Source organism: Zosterops lateralis (genome assembly GCF_965231275.1).
Source record: "Zosterops lateralis genome assembly, chromosome: 10".
Lineage (NCBI taxonomy): Eukaryota > Metazoa > Chordata > Aves > Passeriformes > Zosteropidae > Zosterops > Zosterops lateralis.
Window position 1 is genome coordinate 18,910,323 of NC_139770.1, and position 19,024 is coordinate 18,929,346.

The window sequence follows — 19,024 nt, forward strand, 5'->3', positions numbered from 1 at the left end:
ATGTTTCCAGCTCTTTTAATCCAACCATCTAACAAAAGTAATGAAGGGAGATCACTTCCATTTTACTGCAGCAAGTCCACAAAAGCCCCAGACTTTTAAATACAAACTACTTAGACCCTGCCTCATTTAAAATAAACCACAATGCCATTTAGTATTTACAAGCACTGCTTTTTCTCTCAGAGAGTGAGCTTTGAAAAGCTAAAAGGGAACTAATTTGGGGAACAGAGATTACTCTTATCAGAAAAAACAAAAGGCAAAAAAACCCCCTTGCCTGTAGGCATTAAAATCTTCAAAATCAGTACAGTTTGTGACACTTTATTAATCACAGAAACTCCACATGCCCAAGAACACACAGTAAGTTTTTCAAAAACCTTCATAATCAAGTGACAAGATCCTTTGGATTAAGTCAGTCACTGTATGATTTCAGCAATGAGATCCCAGCAAAAGCAGAGATAAAAGAACAAAACTGCCCCAAAGACAATTCGCAAGAGAAAAATTAAAAGGACTAAGATGAAACATGAACAACTGTATGAAGCATATTAAGCATCTCTCTCTCTTAGATACACACAGTGGAACCAGCACATCCATAAACCCCAATGGTTTTCAACTCAATTTGCAGCAGCACAGTGAGGATTAAGGCAAGCACAAAACACAGCTCAGAGAAACAAACCTATCATCAAACGTGAAGTTTAAGCAGCCCTCCATGCTTTTCAGAAAGACTGCACATGGCCTAGAAATAGGGAAAGCACAACTGCATTATACCCAGTGACATTAAGGTAGTTTTTCTGGTACTATCCTGTTGAAATTCTGCTCACTGAACAAAGAGAGAAGGGAAATTTGGGTCAGAACATTCTCTGATGAAGATGGAGAACCCAAATCTAAAACAAAGGACAGCAAATTTTTAAAGTATGATGAACTCATTTGCAATTAATAGATAACATTGTCCTAAAAGCTCTGGTCAAAGTAAAGTACGAGAGATAAAGTGTGAATGATTGTGAATTCTCAGTAAACTGTTCAAAAATCATAGTGGTCAGCAAAAGATTAACAAAAGGCTCCTTCTAAAACAGAGTGGCAAGGCTGTGTTTGCCTTCTCAGCTTAAGACATCCAGGTTTTGTTTTGATGTCATCATCTCTGTAACACGAAAAAAACAGAAGTACAAGGGAAGACAGCCCTGTAGCAGCTGAGAAATTGTTTATGGAAAGAGCGAACCTTCAGGGATTAGAATCAGTGCCCAGTGCCCAGCCAGCCCAACAGGAACACTCAGCAGGGAGGGCAGAACCACACACTGGTGAACTGTGCCTTTGCTGGCTCAGCCACAGGGAGCAAAGCCCAGAGCCCCTGTCCCAGAGAGCCCAGCCAGTCAGGGCTGGGGGACTGCGCCCTCCACTGCAATCTGCTAGCCTGAGAACCCCAAACAAGAGCCAGACTGCAAACCCCACACAGAGGGGCCATGCTCTGGTGAGAATTGAGGCTTTACTTTGTGCATGTTTCACCTGTGTGAGCTAACCCTGACTCACCACTTACACAGAATGTACAGCTGCAAGTAGAAACAATATTCTCTTTTTGCTACTTCTACAAACAAAATAGGGTGAATATCCACGTTTTAAAACAATGTTTGAGTTGTTAAAACACAGTTCAGTCCAGTATACAAGTAACATATGGAAAAATCCTAGGAATAATTTTATTGGATTTAAAAGACAGACATGCCATTCTAAAACATGCCTGCAGTGACCCGTAAGGCAGCCTGACTTGGCTTTCAAGACCTGTGAAAGAGGAGGGGCAGAGAACTGGTTTAATGACAAAATAAAATTTGTTAATATATAAATCAATCAATCAATCACCTGACCCACCACTACAGAATCAACTGTACAGTAGCCTTCAAACATGTGCTTTAACACTTCATATTAATTCTGCTAAAATACAGTCCAACTAACTACCATGGATGAAGTCAAAATATACATTTAAACACGAATTGTGAACTTCTGTAGCCTGACAAGTAACTTCTGTGGGTCAAATCCTGTCTCAAGAGATTTAACCTGACCTATATTTAAAGCAGCTATTTTGAAATGATTGCTCTATTTTTATAGGAGGCAGTAAGACTGTCTCATAGTATCACTCTCAAGCATTCATCATGTCTCCTTTCCCTTCAAGGGTTCATTTTGTGGACTGATGCATTATAACACCACTTTTGAAAAATTGCAAAAAAGTTATTTAAAACTCCAGTTTTAACAAACATAAAAAGGATCTTTAACCAAAATATCTCTGTATTTACAGTTACTTCTCTTCATTCGCTGCTAAAATGTACAGAGTCTTGGATTTATTATTTGTGCCTCATCTTTCCCTTAAATCTTAAATTCAGATTAAATTAGCACTTCTAAAAAATGAAACCCAGAGAGACTTCTCATGAGTGGAAAATCTGCCATGCTGTTGAGCTTGAAGGCAAAATTCATGAAGGGAGATATCTGCTCTCCTTTTAATTTCATATGCTGGTAACACATGACAAAAAACAAGTTCTCTACATCGAGAATTCTAAAGCTGTGGTTTTTTAAATATAGTTACTTGTACAGAGCAGCAGAATGCAATACCCACCCAGCAGCCACTGCCCCAGGGCTCTGGCTCCCTGCAGGGGCTGAAGTAAGCCAGGTGAGGATCTCAGGCTAAACCCCAAACACTCCAGGGTTGTGTATGATGCCCACACTGTCCTCACAAAGTAAGAGCTGCTGGCAAAGCTCAAGCCAGCAAAATAAAACTCTACTGCTTTTCTGTGTGGAAAATCCCAATTTCTGTTTCCTGTGACTCATCTCTAAAACCAGAACCTCCAGTGTGAAACCAAATGACAGAAAGTAGAGGGAAATTATTACTGGAACAGCAAAGTGTCCCTTCCAGACATGCTGATACACCAACACGCAAGCATGACCTGTCAAGGCAGAGAAGGCATTTTTTAAAAACTCAAAAAAAACCCCATAAACAGCTCTCACACTTTAAATGGGAACCAGCACCTGGCCAGGGCAGTGGCCAACATCCTAAAAAGCAGTGGCAGTGGCCAAAATTCTTTTTATCAAAAGGCAAGCCTAAGCCACTGATCAAAGTATCAAAGGATGTAGGAAAACAAACTCTAAACCAGAAGAGAAGCTCCATGGGCAGGAGCTGCCCGAGAGCCAGAGCCTTCAGAAAGACAGTCTGGAACCGGTGCCAGCCACAGGGTAATCAAAAGCATCCCTGTAAAAAAGATGTTTTCCCACTATCATTTTAGTCCTCTTCTCTTGACTGTTACTTCCCTTGGGCTTTCAGTAAACAGAAAAAAAAAAAAAAACCTCTAAAAATCAAAGTAAAACAAAAGTTTTATTTACTTCATGGAAAAATTAATTTACATTCTTTTGATTATAGAGTAAAAAAATTATTGTCAAGCAAATTTTACAGAGTGTACACATGGCATCCTAACAGAGAGGTTTTAAATTGCCTTTCTGTTTGGTTTATTCAAGGAAACTCATGGTAAATGTTTGAATCATCCTGAGGAGACCCCCTTGAGGCTTCTGCTGCCAGTCACAGATGTTCCTGCTGTAGGGCAAGGCCTGTGTCTGCCCAGTAATTGGGTTCTCAGGTACCAATCTTGGGAGGAAAAAGAAAGTCACTCCTCAGGCCTACCTGTAAACTCCTGTTCCTGAGCTGACCTAAGGGCTAACCAATTAACAATGCAATTAACATTGACAGAGTCCTAAAATCTGTCTTATCTCCTTAGTTTGAGGCTGCAGGACCACGGCTGGATTCTGACACATCCTTTGGATGTGGGTGCACTGCCATCCTCTGTCCCTGAACTGCAGGAATTGCCCCAACCACTGCATTTCCCTTCCCTTTGCACTGCTCTAGGCATGTCACACAGCACACAGCAGGAAGATCTCAGCCACTGCAACCTCTTCTTCTGGCAAAAAAACAAATGAACTATCCCTACATATATTCTCTGTGTTTGTACAGAAGGAAATTGCCTATTTTTAGTCAACAGCATTACAGAAAATATTTAGAGACAAAAATACAGCCCATAATCTAGCACAGGTAATTTTTCCATTCTGCAGTTTTTCTGACAAAGCAAAACAATGAAAAATTTAGATAAAAACAACAGAACTACATTTTAGAACAGCCTTAACTGACAAATCTATCAAAACCAGCTCTCCTTTTGCCTCTAATGCTCAAGTTTAAAATTGTTTTACAACCATAACCATTTACATAAACGGGAGAAAAATAAAAGCACTTGTGGAATGAGGAACACTATAAGAAAAATACTTCTTCACTCTTTTCTGTAGATCTGGCCCCAAACATAAAACAAGAGGGAAACAATGGCAATTCCTAATAAAACTTTAATCTGCCAGTCTTATTTGGTTTGGAAGTCAACCAGTTTCCCTGTCCAATGGGTTTCCCAAACAAAAATGTTCCATTGAAATAATTATCCATTGGACACATCAGAGTGTTCTTCTTGCCAGCAGTGGAACATCTTTTTCATGTTAACTTTTAACACTGTCATTTTCCTACACTACTTAAAAATTCGAATGTGTACAAAATCCAGTGGCATTTGCCATTCAAGAGAGGTTCCCTCTGTTGCTGACTGTTGCAGATTTAACTCTGTACAATGCATTAACAGCCAAACTGAACTTGAGGGCACATCTTTTGCTTCGAAGTCCAGGCCACAAAATTATATTAAAGATGCCTGGAACTGTTAAGGCTTGTATGTTTTCAGCAAGTATAAATTCCTTGTTAAAAGTCTTCTACGTGCCAACTAGAACTGGTAACCAAACCTGACAAAACTATGAACAGGTATTAGAATAGTCTAGTAAAATTTCAAATGTCTCTCAAATGCATTTCTCCCATTGTCCCCCAGGTATGTGAAGAAAAAAAAAATAAACCTGTAGCATTATTTATGTCAATAAATACACTGTGCTTGAAAACAGCAGGACTTCCTGAAGGAAGCTCCCTTACCCTGCTGCTCCATGTGAAATTCCCAGGAAAGCAGCCAGCCCCAAGGGCAGACAAAGACCATACACAGACCCTGTGCCTTTTGCTCCTGTCCAAGGACATAAAGAGCAGAACCAGACAAGTGCCCCATTGCCCAAAATGTGCAGGACTGAGAACCCTGGCAGGAGGGATTGTGTCTTACAGGATCCACAGCATCACATCACCTTGAACAATGACTATTACAGTTTAAAAAGTCTCCAGCTGTGCAGCAATCTGCTTACATGTCTCCTTCTACCAAGGATAAGGAGATGGAGAAGATGCAGCTGGCATTTGATGCAGCCAGCCAAGCCAGCACACAACATGTGACAAAGGTGACCCAACTGCTCTAAGAGCTGCCTGCCACACTCCTGGGACAGAGCTCTGGGGGCAGTTTCTGACCTGGATCCAGCCAACTGCTCCATGGCCACCCAGGGAAACTCTTGGTGGGACAGAATACCAGAACACTTCTAGGTCTCAGAGCTGTTGAGAGAGACTTTGGGGGAAACTATCTCCATGATTTACCCTGGGAGTTGAACTGTTAGTACCCACATAAAGCACCAGCCTTGTGGTGAAAGCAAACCACAGAACTCAGAAACCACAAGAGAAGAGAAAGGGACCATGAACAACCAAACATCATAACAGGGGACAGAGTTTTCTATCAATCCAGGGTCTATCCCCAGCCTACCAACACTTGAGGATTCTGAGGTCCTACACTGGTTGTTTTCCCAAGTGTTTTAATCCTTGTGTCTAAACTGGAGATGTGGCAACTATTAGCTCTGAAACAATTGCCTCAGGAGTTTGTCTTGCAAGCAAGGACAGACGTAGTGGGGCTGCTGACGTGACACCCATCACCTCCACTTCATCGTGGCTGCAGAAATCACTGCTCATAAAGCAGTTCCAGGTTCTTCCCAGCACAGCAGATTAAAGTAAACCAGCATCCTTTTCTGTTTGACTGGGTGGCAAACTGCTGCAAGCAATTCCTGAACCCCCATAGCTGAAGCACGAGCCAGACTGTGACCTTGTCAGCCAACCCAGTGTGGGCTGTTTGTAATATTGAGTCAGAAAATCAGCTGAGCTTGGCCTTTACTACTCCCTTTGCTTCAGAGTCAGCTACAACTCTCATGTCTGGCTTCAAATGCCACATTTCCACATGTGGGTAAGAGGGATAAAATATCAAGCATTTATAGAAGTTATGCTCTGCTCCAAAGCAGAAATTTGAAAAAGGAAGGTATGTACCACTTGTATAATTATACATTTAGTGTTACTGTTTTGCTTTTATAAACAAATTTATCACAGAAAGGAACAGATATTTTCAACATCTCATGCTTAGAAAAGCAGTAGCATATTTTAAAATTACCAGCCCTCCTCCACAAAGCTGTGCACTGCTTGCTAACATAGATTCACAATCTCACAACAGCATAAAACATTCCTTTCCACTCCAAATGCTTCAGGAGGTACCTCCCTTCTAACAAAGCAAAATAAATCAATGGCTTGGGCATTTTTCTGAGTCTAAATGTATAAACACTCATTTTCATTCCATGAATATAAATCATGTTATCACAGAATCATTTAGGTTGGAGAAGACCTCTAAGATCAACACCAACCATTACCCCAGAACCACTAAACCATGACCCCAAGTGCCACATGTACATGTCTTTGAAATCCCCCCAGGGACGGTGGCTCCAGGACTGCCCTGAGCAGTTTCAATGCCAAACCATCCTTTTGGTGAAGACATTTTTCCTAATACCCAATATAAACCTCCCCTGGCACAACCTGAGCCTATTTCCTCTTGTCCTATCCCTTGTTAAATGGGAGATTGATCCCCACCTTGTACAACCTCCTTTTGGGTAATTGTAGAGAGTGATAAAATCCTCCTGAGCCCCCTTTTCTCAAGCCTAAACACTCCCAGCTCCTTCAGCCACTCCCCACCAGACTTTTGCTCCAGACCCTGCACCAGCTCCACTGGGGAATAGCTCCAGGCATCACTATCTGTCTTGTCATGAGGGGCCTGTAGCAGGATGCTCTGCCTAAGTGGGGGTAAAATAGCTCAGATTTTACCCTATTTGCAAATAAGTTGTAAATGCTGGATGCAGAAGGAGGAGTTCATACAAATTTCGGTGTTGAAGAATGCTGAGACCAGCCTGATTCACCAATCCCAAAGTTAAAACATTCTGAGGATGTGAAAAAACAGTGTTTCCTAACAGAAACGGGCACTGATGAGGATGTGGCAAAGTTCCTGATAAAGAAAGCAACAAGTGGTAACACTGGTAACTCTTCTGAAGCTGCTGAGCTGCAGGCTGCCCAGCTGGCACAGCTCACCTGGATGCACAAAGTGATCCAAGAGAGCTTTGTTTTTGCTGTGGAGATGGTCTTTGCTCCAAGTTTGGACTAACTGCTCTACATCCTGAAGCTGGTAGAAGTTAAAGTATCAGGCTACCTGAATGTCTTGGTTCCCAGTGGACTGTACTGCAGCTCTCGTTATATAAAGGTTCCTGTATCAGTGTTGGTTTTGGCACTTCACAGTTGGAGCTTCACAGTTGCCACCTGCTGCAGTTACATGCTTTAAAAAGCACCTCTCAAACATCCTTATCTCTAGCACAAATGTTATGTTCTAATTAAGTAGAAAATAATTTTATCTTTAGATGAAATGTGATTCACTCTCCTAAATGCCTACCTCCTCATCTCTAAATAAAACTCATTTTCGTTAACAATTCAGTTTCATGTTTCAGCTCCTCTAGGACCTTCACCCTATGCACAATTCATAACCAACCCTACAACATCAAGGGCAGAGCCATAAAGAACCTAAGGGGCAAAATGAGCTGCAATCAGGGCCCCTGGCTTGTGCCCAGAGGAGGCAGAAAAAGCAATCCAGAGCCACAGTTCCCTTTATTACATGCAGATGAGTTTAAGCACACAAAAATAATAGCAGAAAACCACAAAGTTTCTTTCATCTTCTCTCCCTCCCTTTTTTTAAGACATGTCTGTCATGTGCAAAAGACACATTTTAATTCTATGGTAATCTTTTGGGGTTTGGGGGTTTTTACATGATGCAGAAAAAAGCACAGCCCAGAAGGACTGTGCTCGTTAAAACAAAGTGAAAGATGACAAAAACAAAGAATGTTATCCTACCCTATGCCTGGGTACTTCTACTTGCCTTCTAACAGCAACTCACTGCATTGCTGTGCATTAGTACAGACCACACTGTCACCAAGCATGGCTTTACCTGGGAAATGCTCTCTCCTGAAGCAGGTGACAATGAGCCACAGGGCTGGTTATCTCATCTGTCACCTGCCCTGCCCTCAGCAGCACCCCCTGCTCAGCCAGCAGCATGTGAAGGCCCTCTGCACTGACCTTTGATAAATTCATCTGAAGCATAACACAGTTTATCTGTTCTTAAACAAACCAACCACTTCTGATGAACCAATCCAACTGTTTCCTGAAGTGAAGGTACAAATCAGGAGAAGTTCCAGCACTCAAACCTCACAGCCGTTTCCTCAATCCCATCTGGTCTGATGCAATTTAAAATAGGAATTGCAGCAGTTTTCACTCCTGTGTGGTTTGTATCCTTTCACAGAAGGATTCAATCACATTCAGTTACTTAACTGCACTACAAAATGCAGATTTTTAAAAATACAATAGCCTGATTTGAACTCTTTAGATTGTATAGATTCCTACATGGCACACAAAACTATGTTTCTTACTTTTTTGGAAAACAAACATACGTAAATCCTTACAAACAAACAAAAAACGCCAAAACAAACCCCAAGTATTTCAATAAAGAAAGAATGCTTAAACAACATATAATCATGGCTGGTTTTAAACACACCTATAGACCTCTATATGTGGAAAACAAAACATGAGGACACTTACAGAATTGTAGACTGAGGCTCAAAAAGGCTAACAAGGCTGCCAAGGCCAGCAAGAACAGAAAACGGTTTCGGAAAAGCATTATTATTATTCACTCTGCTTGCTCTTCATGCTTTCATCTTCAGGTATCTGTGGTTCCTGCAAACAACAAAACAGTGGCAAATATATATTTCAGATGTGGAAGCATCAGTTATTCTTTAAAGGCAAGCACACAAGGCAATTCAAATTGGCAACAACAAAATGGAGAAGTTGTCTTCACCCTAACAATAGGATTAACTGTATTTCCATGACAAAACTTCCAGGTAAATAAAAAAGATTTCCATTTTCTATAAAATTAAGCTTGCTCCTGCAAACACAGGGTTAATACTCACATTCACAATTCTTAAGATAAAATAGAGTAAGTAAAGCTATCAATACCACTACACAGTTAACAAAAATGTAATAAAGCCTCAGCAGTTGTTACTCGTTGCAAAAATAAAACTACAAAAAACCCAATCCCTCTCCTGTAAACATCCAAACACACTTTTCCTTGCAAAATGACATCCTGAAGAGTAGAGAATTTGCTGAAGTGCCCTGTTTTCACAGATGTACGCTTTCCTGTGGAAAATTGCTCTATATAAGGGATGAGAGGGGGTTGCTCTCCCCCCCACATGCCTTTTTTTCTTTTTTAAACAACCAGCTGCTCTTATGTGCAAGAGATGCCTCCTCCCAGCACTGACAGTGTGTTGCAGGAAATTGGTTAGTCTTGAAAGAAACCTTCTGAGATTCCCAGATCCTTTGAACTGAGTTCTATTTATGACAGAACATTCAAACCTGTTGACAGAAAGTAACTTTTTTCCCCTCCACTGTTTCTTTTTTGCCCCAGAACTTATTTCCTCACAGAAAGAGGCCTCTCTTAACTTTTCTTGCTTTTGAGAATGACAAATCTTACATGCACATGCAATTAATACATACTTGCTTACCAAAGCTCTTCTGGACTCCAAAAAGTAACCATCTCAGCAATATTTTAATCTCTGAGTGCTGATAAAACCACAACCTCAAAATTCTGATTTTTTCTACACTGCCCCCTTCCCCCCACCCCCCCAGTTAATTTTCTTACTAGTATTTGAAAAGGTCTCAGGAATCACTGAACTTATTTTATCTACTGGGGCTGGTCTTGAAATGAGTTGTGTGATTGCAGTAAGTGAAATCCATTATGCACATACATTTTGCAGGACTGAAGTCTTTGCACCTCATTTTACTTGGACAGCTACATTTACAGCTTTTGGAAACTGTGGAAGAATGGAAAGATCTGGAGATTCTGAGAAGCAAGAAACCAGAGTCATTACAGTATTTTTCCCAAATGCCAACAGCACCGTAAATGGCATGTGCAAGCAGTAATAAAAATAAAGTAAAAAGAGAGGGAGAGGGAAAGTTGGAAGGAACAATAATTTTAACAGTTCTCAATGTCAAAAAATCATAGCTCATCCTGGAACATCCTGGTGAAAGGCAGGCAGAAGCAAAACTGAGCTACACCACTGCAACTCAACAAAGCTGTGAAGGATAGAAGGTAAAAGGATTAGTGTATGTCAAACACCAGGAGAAAATAAAGCACTTCAACCAAACAGATGGGACAACAGAAGGAACCACAGGAAAAAAACAAAAAATAGATTTAGCAGGGAGGAGAAGGTAAAATCTGTTAAAAAGCTCTCAGGAACAAGAGGTCTTGTGCACAGTCTACACAGATTAATACTGTTGTTGCATAAAATAAAGCTGCCACAAGAAAAGAAAAATAAAGACTGAAAAATAGGAGATCTTACATACTTCTTATTAGCAAAATGTTTTCCTGAGTAAGCTTAATGAGCTTTAAGCCTTAATTGCAAGATCAGAAGCTTTAAAACATTGAGTGTGAAAGGCATCATTCAAGAAATTATGAAGTGGAAAGAATTTTCTTTTGAATACACTTCGGCTTGCTAACAAATTAAAAGTTGCTCTGTTGCGACTTATGAGGAATAGGAACAGCTCCTGCTGAGAAGCTGTTAATTAAAAGCCTGTCAACACAATTTGCCATCAGCTCCTCCTTGACAAGAAGCTGCAGGGAATCAGGGGAGGGTATGTGAGACTGAGTCCTGAAGCCTCTGCTCCTCCAGGCTGGCACACAGGGTACTCCCAGGGCACAGCTGTGCTTGGCCAGCACATGTGGAACAAAGGCAGTACAAGAATTGTGAGCACTCACTGAAGTGAGCATTGTAAGCTGAAAAAAGATAAAATGAAGCCTGGAAGAGGGAGAAATAAAAGCAAACCGACCTTATCTTCCCACAAAACTATTCTTACACGCAGATGAAACAAAACAACAAACCACAGAGCAAAACACATTTGGGGTGTTCAGGACAGAGTAGGACAGAGCAAGAGCACACAGAGAATTCACTGCCAGGCTGACATTTAGGCACTGCTGGTCTTTATCTGTTTACCCAAGACATAGTGCAGGTCCTGGCCCAGCCTCAACACCTCCACACTGAACTTCCAAAGGGCAATTCCATGCCCAGCTGCCAGCACCACCTCGCTGGGCTGCAGGAACAGGGCCTGGCTCTGTGGTTCCCAGCCAAGGAAGTACTTACTGCTTTTAAAGGGGAGTGAGCACCACACCGAGGTGGGACTCGATGCCAGGAACAGCAGCCTCTGACATGTGCCCAAAATGCAATGACTGATGCTCATCCCTGAGACAGGCAGGTTTAGATTGGATATTAGGAAAAAGTTCTTCACAGAAAGGGCTGCCAAGCACTGGAACAGGCTGCCCAGGGCAGTGGTGGAGGCACCATCCATCCCTGGAGGGATTTAACAGACCTGTGGATGTGGTGCTCAGGGACAAGGTTTGGTGGTGGGAACGGCTGGACGACCTTTTTCAACCTAAACAATCCCACAATTCTGTTTCTATAAGTGCAGTACTTGATAAAGATGACCTATACAACTCCAAACATTTCAGTCACACTAATTTTAAATGCGACACACTTAAGCAGTTTAGAAATTCACATGGATAGTCATTAATAAAGCATCCTACATCAAAATGCAGGCAAGTAAAAGGCTACTTCTCAGTCACCTTTTGGAGCATACCTATCCACAGAATGCAGCTTTTCTTTTTAAACACAATCCAAAATCTCAACTCATCAAAACATGCCAGAATGACTCACAGCACTCAGAGCACCCTCGGTACTTACCTAATCTCACACAAGTGCTGGTGTAAGGTGTTATTGCAGGCTCACACAAAGGGGAAAACAGCTTTATGGTTGAAGGCCAGGCCAGGGAGTCAGGAAAAATGAGTAACTACCTAGAAATGCTGGGAGAGAGGCCGCCAGCCTGGCTGGAGCAGAGCAGCTGGCAGCACTTACCTACATTGTGTTCAGCACTGGAGGGGCACTGCCACCCAGAACCATCACACAGAACCTCCCCCGGCAGCATTTCTAGACTGGCTAAACTTCTTTTGTTTAAGTCAGGCCCTGAAAATAACTTTACATGTTTCAAAGCACTTGTGAGATGAGATGTGACACTAAAGCAGCACTGCCAAACCCTGTGCCAATTGACTGGTGCTGTTACATCCTTTAAATCACCAGCATCCCTCTCTAACACAAACCTACTCTCCAGCATGAAGAGTATGCACAGAGTTATACTGACTCACCATGACAGCTTAAATGAATTTACTTGATTAAAACAGCATGTCTCCATAAATAATCAATAGTTCTCCTCAAAGTCTGCCTCAATAAAATTACTGTATTTATCTGATGTGCAGCATCAAAATGACATTGTCTACTGAAATGCAAGTGAGCAAAAGTGGTCACAATGAACAATCCAGCAACGACAAATGGAGACTTTGCCCCAAAAGGAAGGTAGTGCTCAGTCTGTACATAACTATCTGCCAAAGACAGAGAAAAGTATATTTTTCTGAAAGGTTGTAAAGTACAGGAGGGAGAACAAAAAGCCCACCCACAACAAAAGGTTGATTTGGAGTAACATTCATAGATAGCTTTAGAAAAGGTCACAGAATAACACAGACTAACAGAAATATTAGTCTGATATCTCTACACTGCAGATGAGATTCTAACTATCATTTCTTTCTGATACATCTTTTGCTTTTCATCTACATCTGCAGGCTTATTTTTTGACAAAGCCTGTTTTGAAGGCATCTGAAATGAAGGTGACAGTTCCTGCTACAATTATAACAAAAAGTTCTGCTTTGACTTTCACTTTAACTCGTGATGCTCCACCAATCACTCCCCAGCCATTGGGCAGCAGCCTACCAGGCACATTTTTCATCTACCCACAAGTCCAGCCCCCAGACAACCTCAGACAGTGAGTTCATCCTCTTGAATTAGCAACTACAGAAAACAGTTGTGTCAGCAAATGGCACAAGCCAAACCTTTTCTTTGGCACTTCGAGCAATTTATCTTTTTTCCTGCAGGAATGCAAAATAGTGGGTGGGATTTTCTAGTCATGATCAAATCGACCAGGGCTATAAAGATCCATGGCAGGAACCAGAACTGAGTGGAAATGGGAACACACAGCAGAACCAATTCCCTGGTCAGCATGACCTGCTTAGTTAGTGATGCTTGTAATTGTCACGGTGAGGAAACACTCACAAAACCCCTGCAGCCACTGAAGCAGCAGCAATTTAAATTGGACATATGATCCCTGCAACACTGAGGGTGCATTTTGCACAGCATCACAAAGTAACACAGCATCTGTGATACTGTTCAGCACCATTCTCCATTTTCCCATTGGAAAAAAAAAACCAAGAAACATACTTTTTTTTTTTAATAGCATTTAAGAAAAACAGGTCACAACACTTGGTGCAAATAAATGCATTTCTAAAAAGAGTAAAACCAGCTCATCATTGAAAATATTAAACAAAACTTGCTCAGGAGTGTTATTCATGTTAGCCCCCCCATCCCATAAGTTTTAAGCTCGAAGTCAGTAGCCACAGGACATGCAAAACTCAACTGGAAGTACAAATAGGTCAGCAGCGTCATGAAACAGAAACAAACAAAAAGTCACACATATGAAAAAAAACCCCAACACCTAAGAGAAGATAAAGAAAGTCATGATAAAAAAAGCAACATGCACCACTCCACAAGTAAGGTACGGAAACAGCAAGTTTCAGTAACAGAGCCTGTCCGATAGAACATGGCTACATGTTAACATGTAAAAACTAATAGTTACTCATAAGATACTTTTATTTTTTAACTACCTAACATTTTACCAACAAGTACCTGATTTTAAAAAAAAATAACCTGCCAAGATGATGAAGTTTAATACATTTTAGCACACTAAAATGTCCACATCCAAATTGTTGTTTTCTGTTTGCAAGTTCCTTCCTTACCTGGGCAGTTCTAAAATCCTCACACTGGCACAGGGGTCCTGCAAAGGGCAGAAGCTACTGCAGTGGCCCAGCAGCACTGCCCAGCCTTTCAAGAGAGCAGCATAAACTCCCACATCATACCAGCCAAGGGCTCAAACAGATCTTACTTTAACAATTCTGCCCCTCTGTCCAGCACTCACTTTCCCAGTGCAGCAGATTTACCCCTGAATTTGATAATTCAGGACACTGCTGAGTGCTGAGCACATCAGCCAGGCTGACACACCTCAAAGATAATCCACTGCTCTCAAAATACAAGGTTCCCTTGACTCCAAAATCTGAGCTTTTAAACCTCAAGGTGCACAAGCAGATGAACTGGTGAACATTTTAAACACCTCTTTCTCCTAAGCAGCTTTCAAGTTTGAGCAGGACTCTCGTAAAGTTTTACACAGGAAATGCTGGAAAAGCCACCTTCAGCTGTTTCCTTCTCTTCAACTCAGTCCTGCTCAGTCACCATTAGGAGCTGCCTTCTTTCAGATACCAGATGCTAACAGATGTCAGCAGAACAAGTGTTTGCATAGTTTAGGTTTGCATCTGATTTTGCCAGTCTAAGTCCTTTGGAATGTATTTGTTTTACTGAACTTAGAACTTACCAGCCTATGAATATCCTGAGACTGGGCAATAAACACAGAGACACCTATGTGCGAGTTTTGTGCATTAATGTTACAGTTAATGCACTTAACATTAGAACACTACAACTATTCTTTATGAGTTTCACAGCATTGGAAGTTGATTTATTCTGCAGCCAGAAATCTCTCAGCATCTGGAATTTCCTTACACTTACATAATTTTCTGATTAAATGATGCCTGCATTATCTTGAACAAACATAACTCAGTTTAAAAAAAATTCATGGGAACTGTTAAAAAAGAATGAAAAGACCATTAGGTGTTGGATTTTAATTGATTTTTTTCACCCTTACACACAAACCATTTAGGTGTGTCAGCTTACCTCCCTGTACTCTGACCAATAATCACCTTGCAAAGAAACACTTCTAAAACCAAATGCTTCTGAAAACTCAAACAAGTACTTTTGGAATAAATACCTTAACTGCTAGTTGTAAATACCCTTGTAAACACCTGAAAACCAAAACAGGGGGTTTTTTTAAGACCAAGCACAGTAATTTCTGTCATGAAATCACTAAATGGACTAAATACTGCCGTTTCTACATAATCAATGTTTCTAGAACTATTAATAAGAAAAATATAAGTAAATACATGAACTAACTTAGGGATGAAGAAAACCAGTTTCAAAATATAAGGTACTATAAATATCTGATTCTTTGGGGATGAAGTCATCACCCTAGAATGCCCTTTTCCTTCTCCATGCTCTCTACTATTCCTAAAATTATCAGTATTTGCAAGCGACGTTCTCAAGAGTTGCAATTCAAATAATGCTTCCATGTCCTACACATCCTTTCATTAAAAATAAAGAAATAAAACTACTATAAATGTGGTCTCCTTTTCTCCCAGAACACTTTCCCTTTAGAGACTCAGCTTGGAGACAGCCTGCTGCCTTCATGCCCAGGCTCTGGCAGCACCCTGACAGCAAAGGCATTTTTGCTCCTACCAGCTCCACTGGTCTATTTACACAGAATATCCAGTGTTCCCATCAGCCAGGACACAGGGATGACGTGCCCCTGCCTGGAGGAACTTCACAAAAGTCTAAATTAGCTCTGACAGTAAACAAAAAGCAGGGCTGCACATAGAAACAATTATGGAATGTTTATTCCAAGCTGTCTGCAGACCCCTTTGTGTTCTACTTTCTGACAGATTTAGACATCTGTTTAGACCAGAGGACAAAACAGTGGTCAGCAGCAAAACTCCCTCTTGCCAGCTCACACACTGTCTCCCTCCAGATTTGTATTTTAAGTCCCTGATGCTCTGTACCACATCACTCTGGGGGCTCAGAGCCCAGGCAGGAACCTCTGTGAGCTCTGCTCCACATCATGGAAAACACACAGGGAAAGCTCCACAGGCACCCACAGGAACCTCTGAACTCCTTAGCAGAGGTGTCTGTTTGGCACATCAATGCTGCTCTAAGGCTCAGGGTGCAGCACAGCCCCTGAAGAAGGATGTGGGTGTGAATGTGAAGCCACATTTTGGACAGAACACGATACAGCATGGACTGCTTCCCTCAAACCACAGAGAAGCTTCACTGCTGTGTTACAACCTACCAATAAAATCCAATCTATAATGAAATCTGTCAAATTACAAAGCTTTCAATAGAGTTCAAATAACAATGGATCACAAGACATTCCCCTTTTTAAAGTTAGACTTCATGGAATACACAGATCTTAAGTATTGAAAAGACCACTGTAGTTCCTTTGCTAGCTTAAAACTACTTCTCTTATTTTCATATTCCTTTTATGAATTGTTGAAATTGTCCATGCTTTGGCCTTTGGTTTTCCAACTATGATTTTATAGGTCTCATGTGGTTTACTCACTTGAACAGCAAATGTATGAGATCATGAAATATTTCCAGGAGTAGATGACCTTAAATTTGGTTTCTTGGGTCCACAAAAACCCTTAGTTCAAGAGATTCTTCAGTTCAGACAAACTTTTCAATAAGTGTTTTGAACCAGCTTTGATTACCTCTCTTGGTTGAAAAAGATTAATGTCCTACACTACTGTGCAGAAGTCTTTAAAAACTTGAAGTCAATACCAACCCCTCAGTCCAGGACATCACTTTGGAGGCTCTGCTTGAACCAAATTTTAATATTCAGGAAAAAACTGTCACAAGCCCAACTCCCTGTTATCCGCTTCAGGAATGTCCCCATATTCCTACTCCTTTTCCTATGCAATAATAAGTCATACAGAGAAAGTAAAAACAAAGGAAGTTCTTTTACTTCCTTAAAGGAAACTGAGCAACTCCTCTTTAACAGTATTACGAAACTTGAAGGAAACCTTATGATTTTGATGGCTCCAGGCCAGAACTGAATATTAACTGGCAGCAAAACCAGCCTAGAACATAGAGATAATTAAATAATTCTTTAAAAACAGCACCAGAATGTAATTATTTTAAACTTGCAATTTTAAAACCATATACCATATGCTCATAACTATAAGCATAGATCCTAATCACCCTGAGATCAAGCCAGTGGCTGATCAGATAACAATCACAGCTCCACAAAGCACACAAAGGCAATGCAGTTAGCATGCCTGAATTGTTAAATGATTTTTGGGGTTTAAGTTCAGGTTTTACTTTTCACAGCTTTAATCGATTGAACAACTCCATCTCCTACTATAACACTCCCCTGTGCATGTGTTTCCTCTGAGCAGGAATCTGCCTCCCTCTGCCCCAGTGTCAGGGGTTGTGTCTTGAGGCAAATACCTTCTTCTGGCACTGACTTTGAAAGTAAACATTGCAGGGATGCAGACTTAGTTGTGATCAACCAGGGAAGACAAGTTGAATAAACAGATCAGTGAAGAAAGTTCATAAACACAGAAAAATGCTTATTTTCCCACACTGAGTCAAATTTATCCCATGTAATGTTCAAGATGATGTTAATATTAAGGACAGTATTTATCACTGCTTGTCAGCTCTTCCACTCAGGTTAGATTTGGATTTGAGAATGTGATCTGAGTTCCCAAATCTTTACTTCTTTTAATTCCAAACGACCTTATACTGGGTCGGTTTATACCCTACCTCACACAAACATATTCTCCTGGTGGAAGTTACACACCCACACTCCTCAGGGGCTCACACAGGTTGATTTGCTCACAGTATCCAAACTGAAAGGATTTGGGGAGACTTCATCTCTTCAGCCCATTCACCATCCTGTCTTATATCCCATCTTCACCTGGTCCTTCACCCCTCACCCTCTGGAAAACTGCCAGAATTTGAACCCAGTGCCTCAGCCATTCTCTCACAGCTGTAGCTCACCCCAAAATGCACCATTTTACATCTGGTGATTTGGCCACTACTGAGAGCTTTCCACATAGTAAAACACCATTTTACTAAATTAGCTTACTTATAGATGTGAAAAACAGCAAACAGCAGTGCAACAACCTGGTAAGTGTTTGTGCAAGAGGGATGGAAGGAATGACACTGATTTCATTACCCATCACATTTCTAATCTACCCTGTCCTTGTGTTTAAGCTACATTTTGACCCTCATTCCAAAGGAATTTTCTTCTGCCTACAGTCCTGCATGAGATCTGCTCCATCCTATTATTATATGTCAGGTCACCCAAAACTTCCATATTCAACCACTTCCATAAAATCCCAAGGATTCAAAATTACAGGGCAGATACACACTTCTGTTCCAAATGGAAAACTTGTTCCACACAGTCTACTATTACCCATTGCAGCTCCTATTGGAGGAGGGGGAAAAAAAAAAAGTTTAAACATACTTCATTCAGCAGTTTTGTCATCTTCCTGCAATCCAACCCCAGAATGGTGATTACACAGATGCATTAGCACACAGTCAGCATTTTCTGCTGCCCTTTCCTCCCCACAACTTTGCACAGCTGCCAACTTGCCTGGCTGCTGGAGAGCTGAATGGGGAATAGCACAGGCAACACACTGGGAGAACTGCCATGCTGCTGGCAAAAGGGCATGCCTGGCTTTTCCCTGGATCCTCATGGCAGCAGCACAAGCTAACCACTAGGAACACATCATATTACAGATAGAGACAGCTGAACACACATGTGCAGGCAGCAGAGTTATTCCTTCAAAAGGAAAAATAAAAATAGGTTTAGGTAAACAGCGCTGGCATTAAACATTCCCAGCGTTTCCTTGGAAAGGCCCTTTGGCTACAGTTTTGTTGCTTTAGTTGCTTAGCTGGT

The 19,024-nt window shown here is 41.2% G+C and overlaps 1 protein-coding gene across 7 annotated transcripts in view; it reads right to left on the reverse strand.

Moving 5' to 3' along the window:
* PXYLP1 (2-phosphoxylose phosphatase 1) overlaps positions 1–19,024 on the reverse strand; it is an 84,884-nt gene that overhangs the window by 25,702 nt on the left and 40,158 nt on the right. For 3 of the 7 annotated variants that reach the window (XM_083868403.1, XM_083868402.1, XM_083868405.1), the window contains one exon: positions 8,855–8,989. In XM_083868403.1, the coding sequence (XP_083724529.1) occupies positions 8,855–8,933 (79 nt within the window). In that variant the 5' untranslated portion in view covers positions 8,934–8,989. Of the gene's footprint in view, positions 1–8,854; positions 8,990–9,222; positions 9,355–9,374; positions 9,894–9,950; positions 10,313–19,024 lie in introns of those variants that run through there. The other 4 variants (XM_083868404.1, XM_083868401.1, XM_083868407.1 and 1 more) reach the window with 4 other exon arrangements.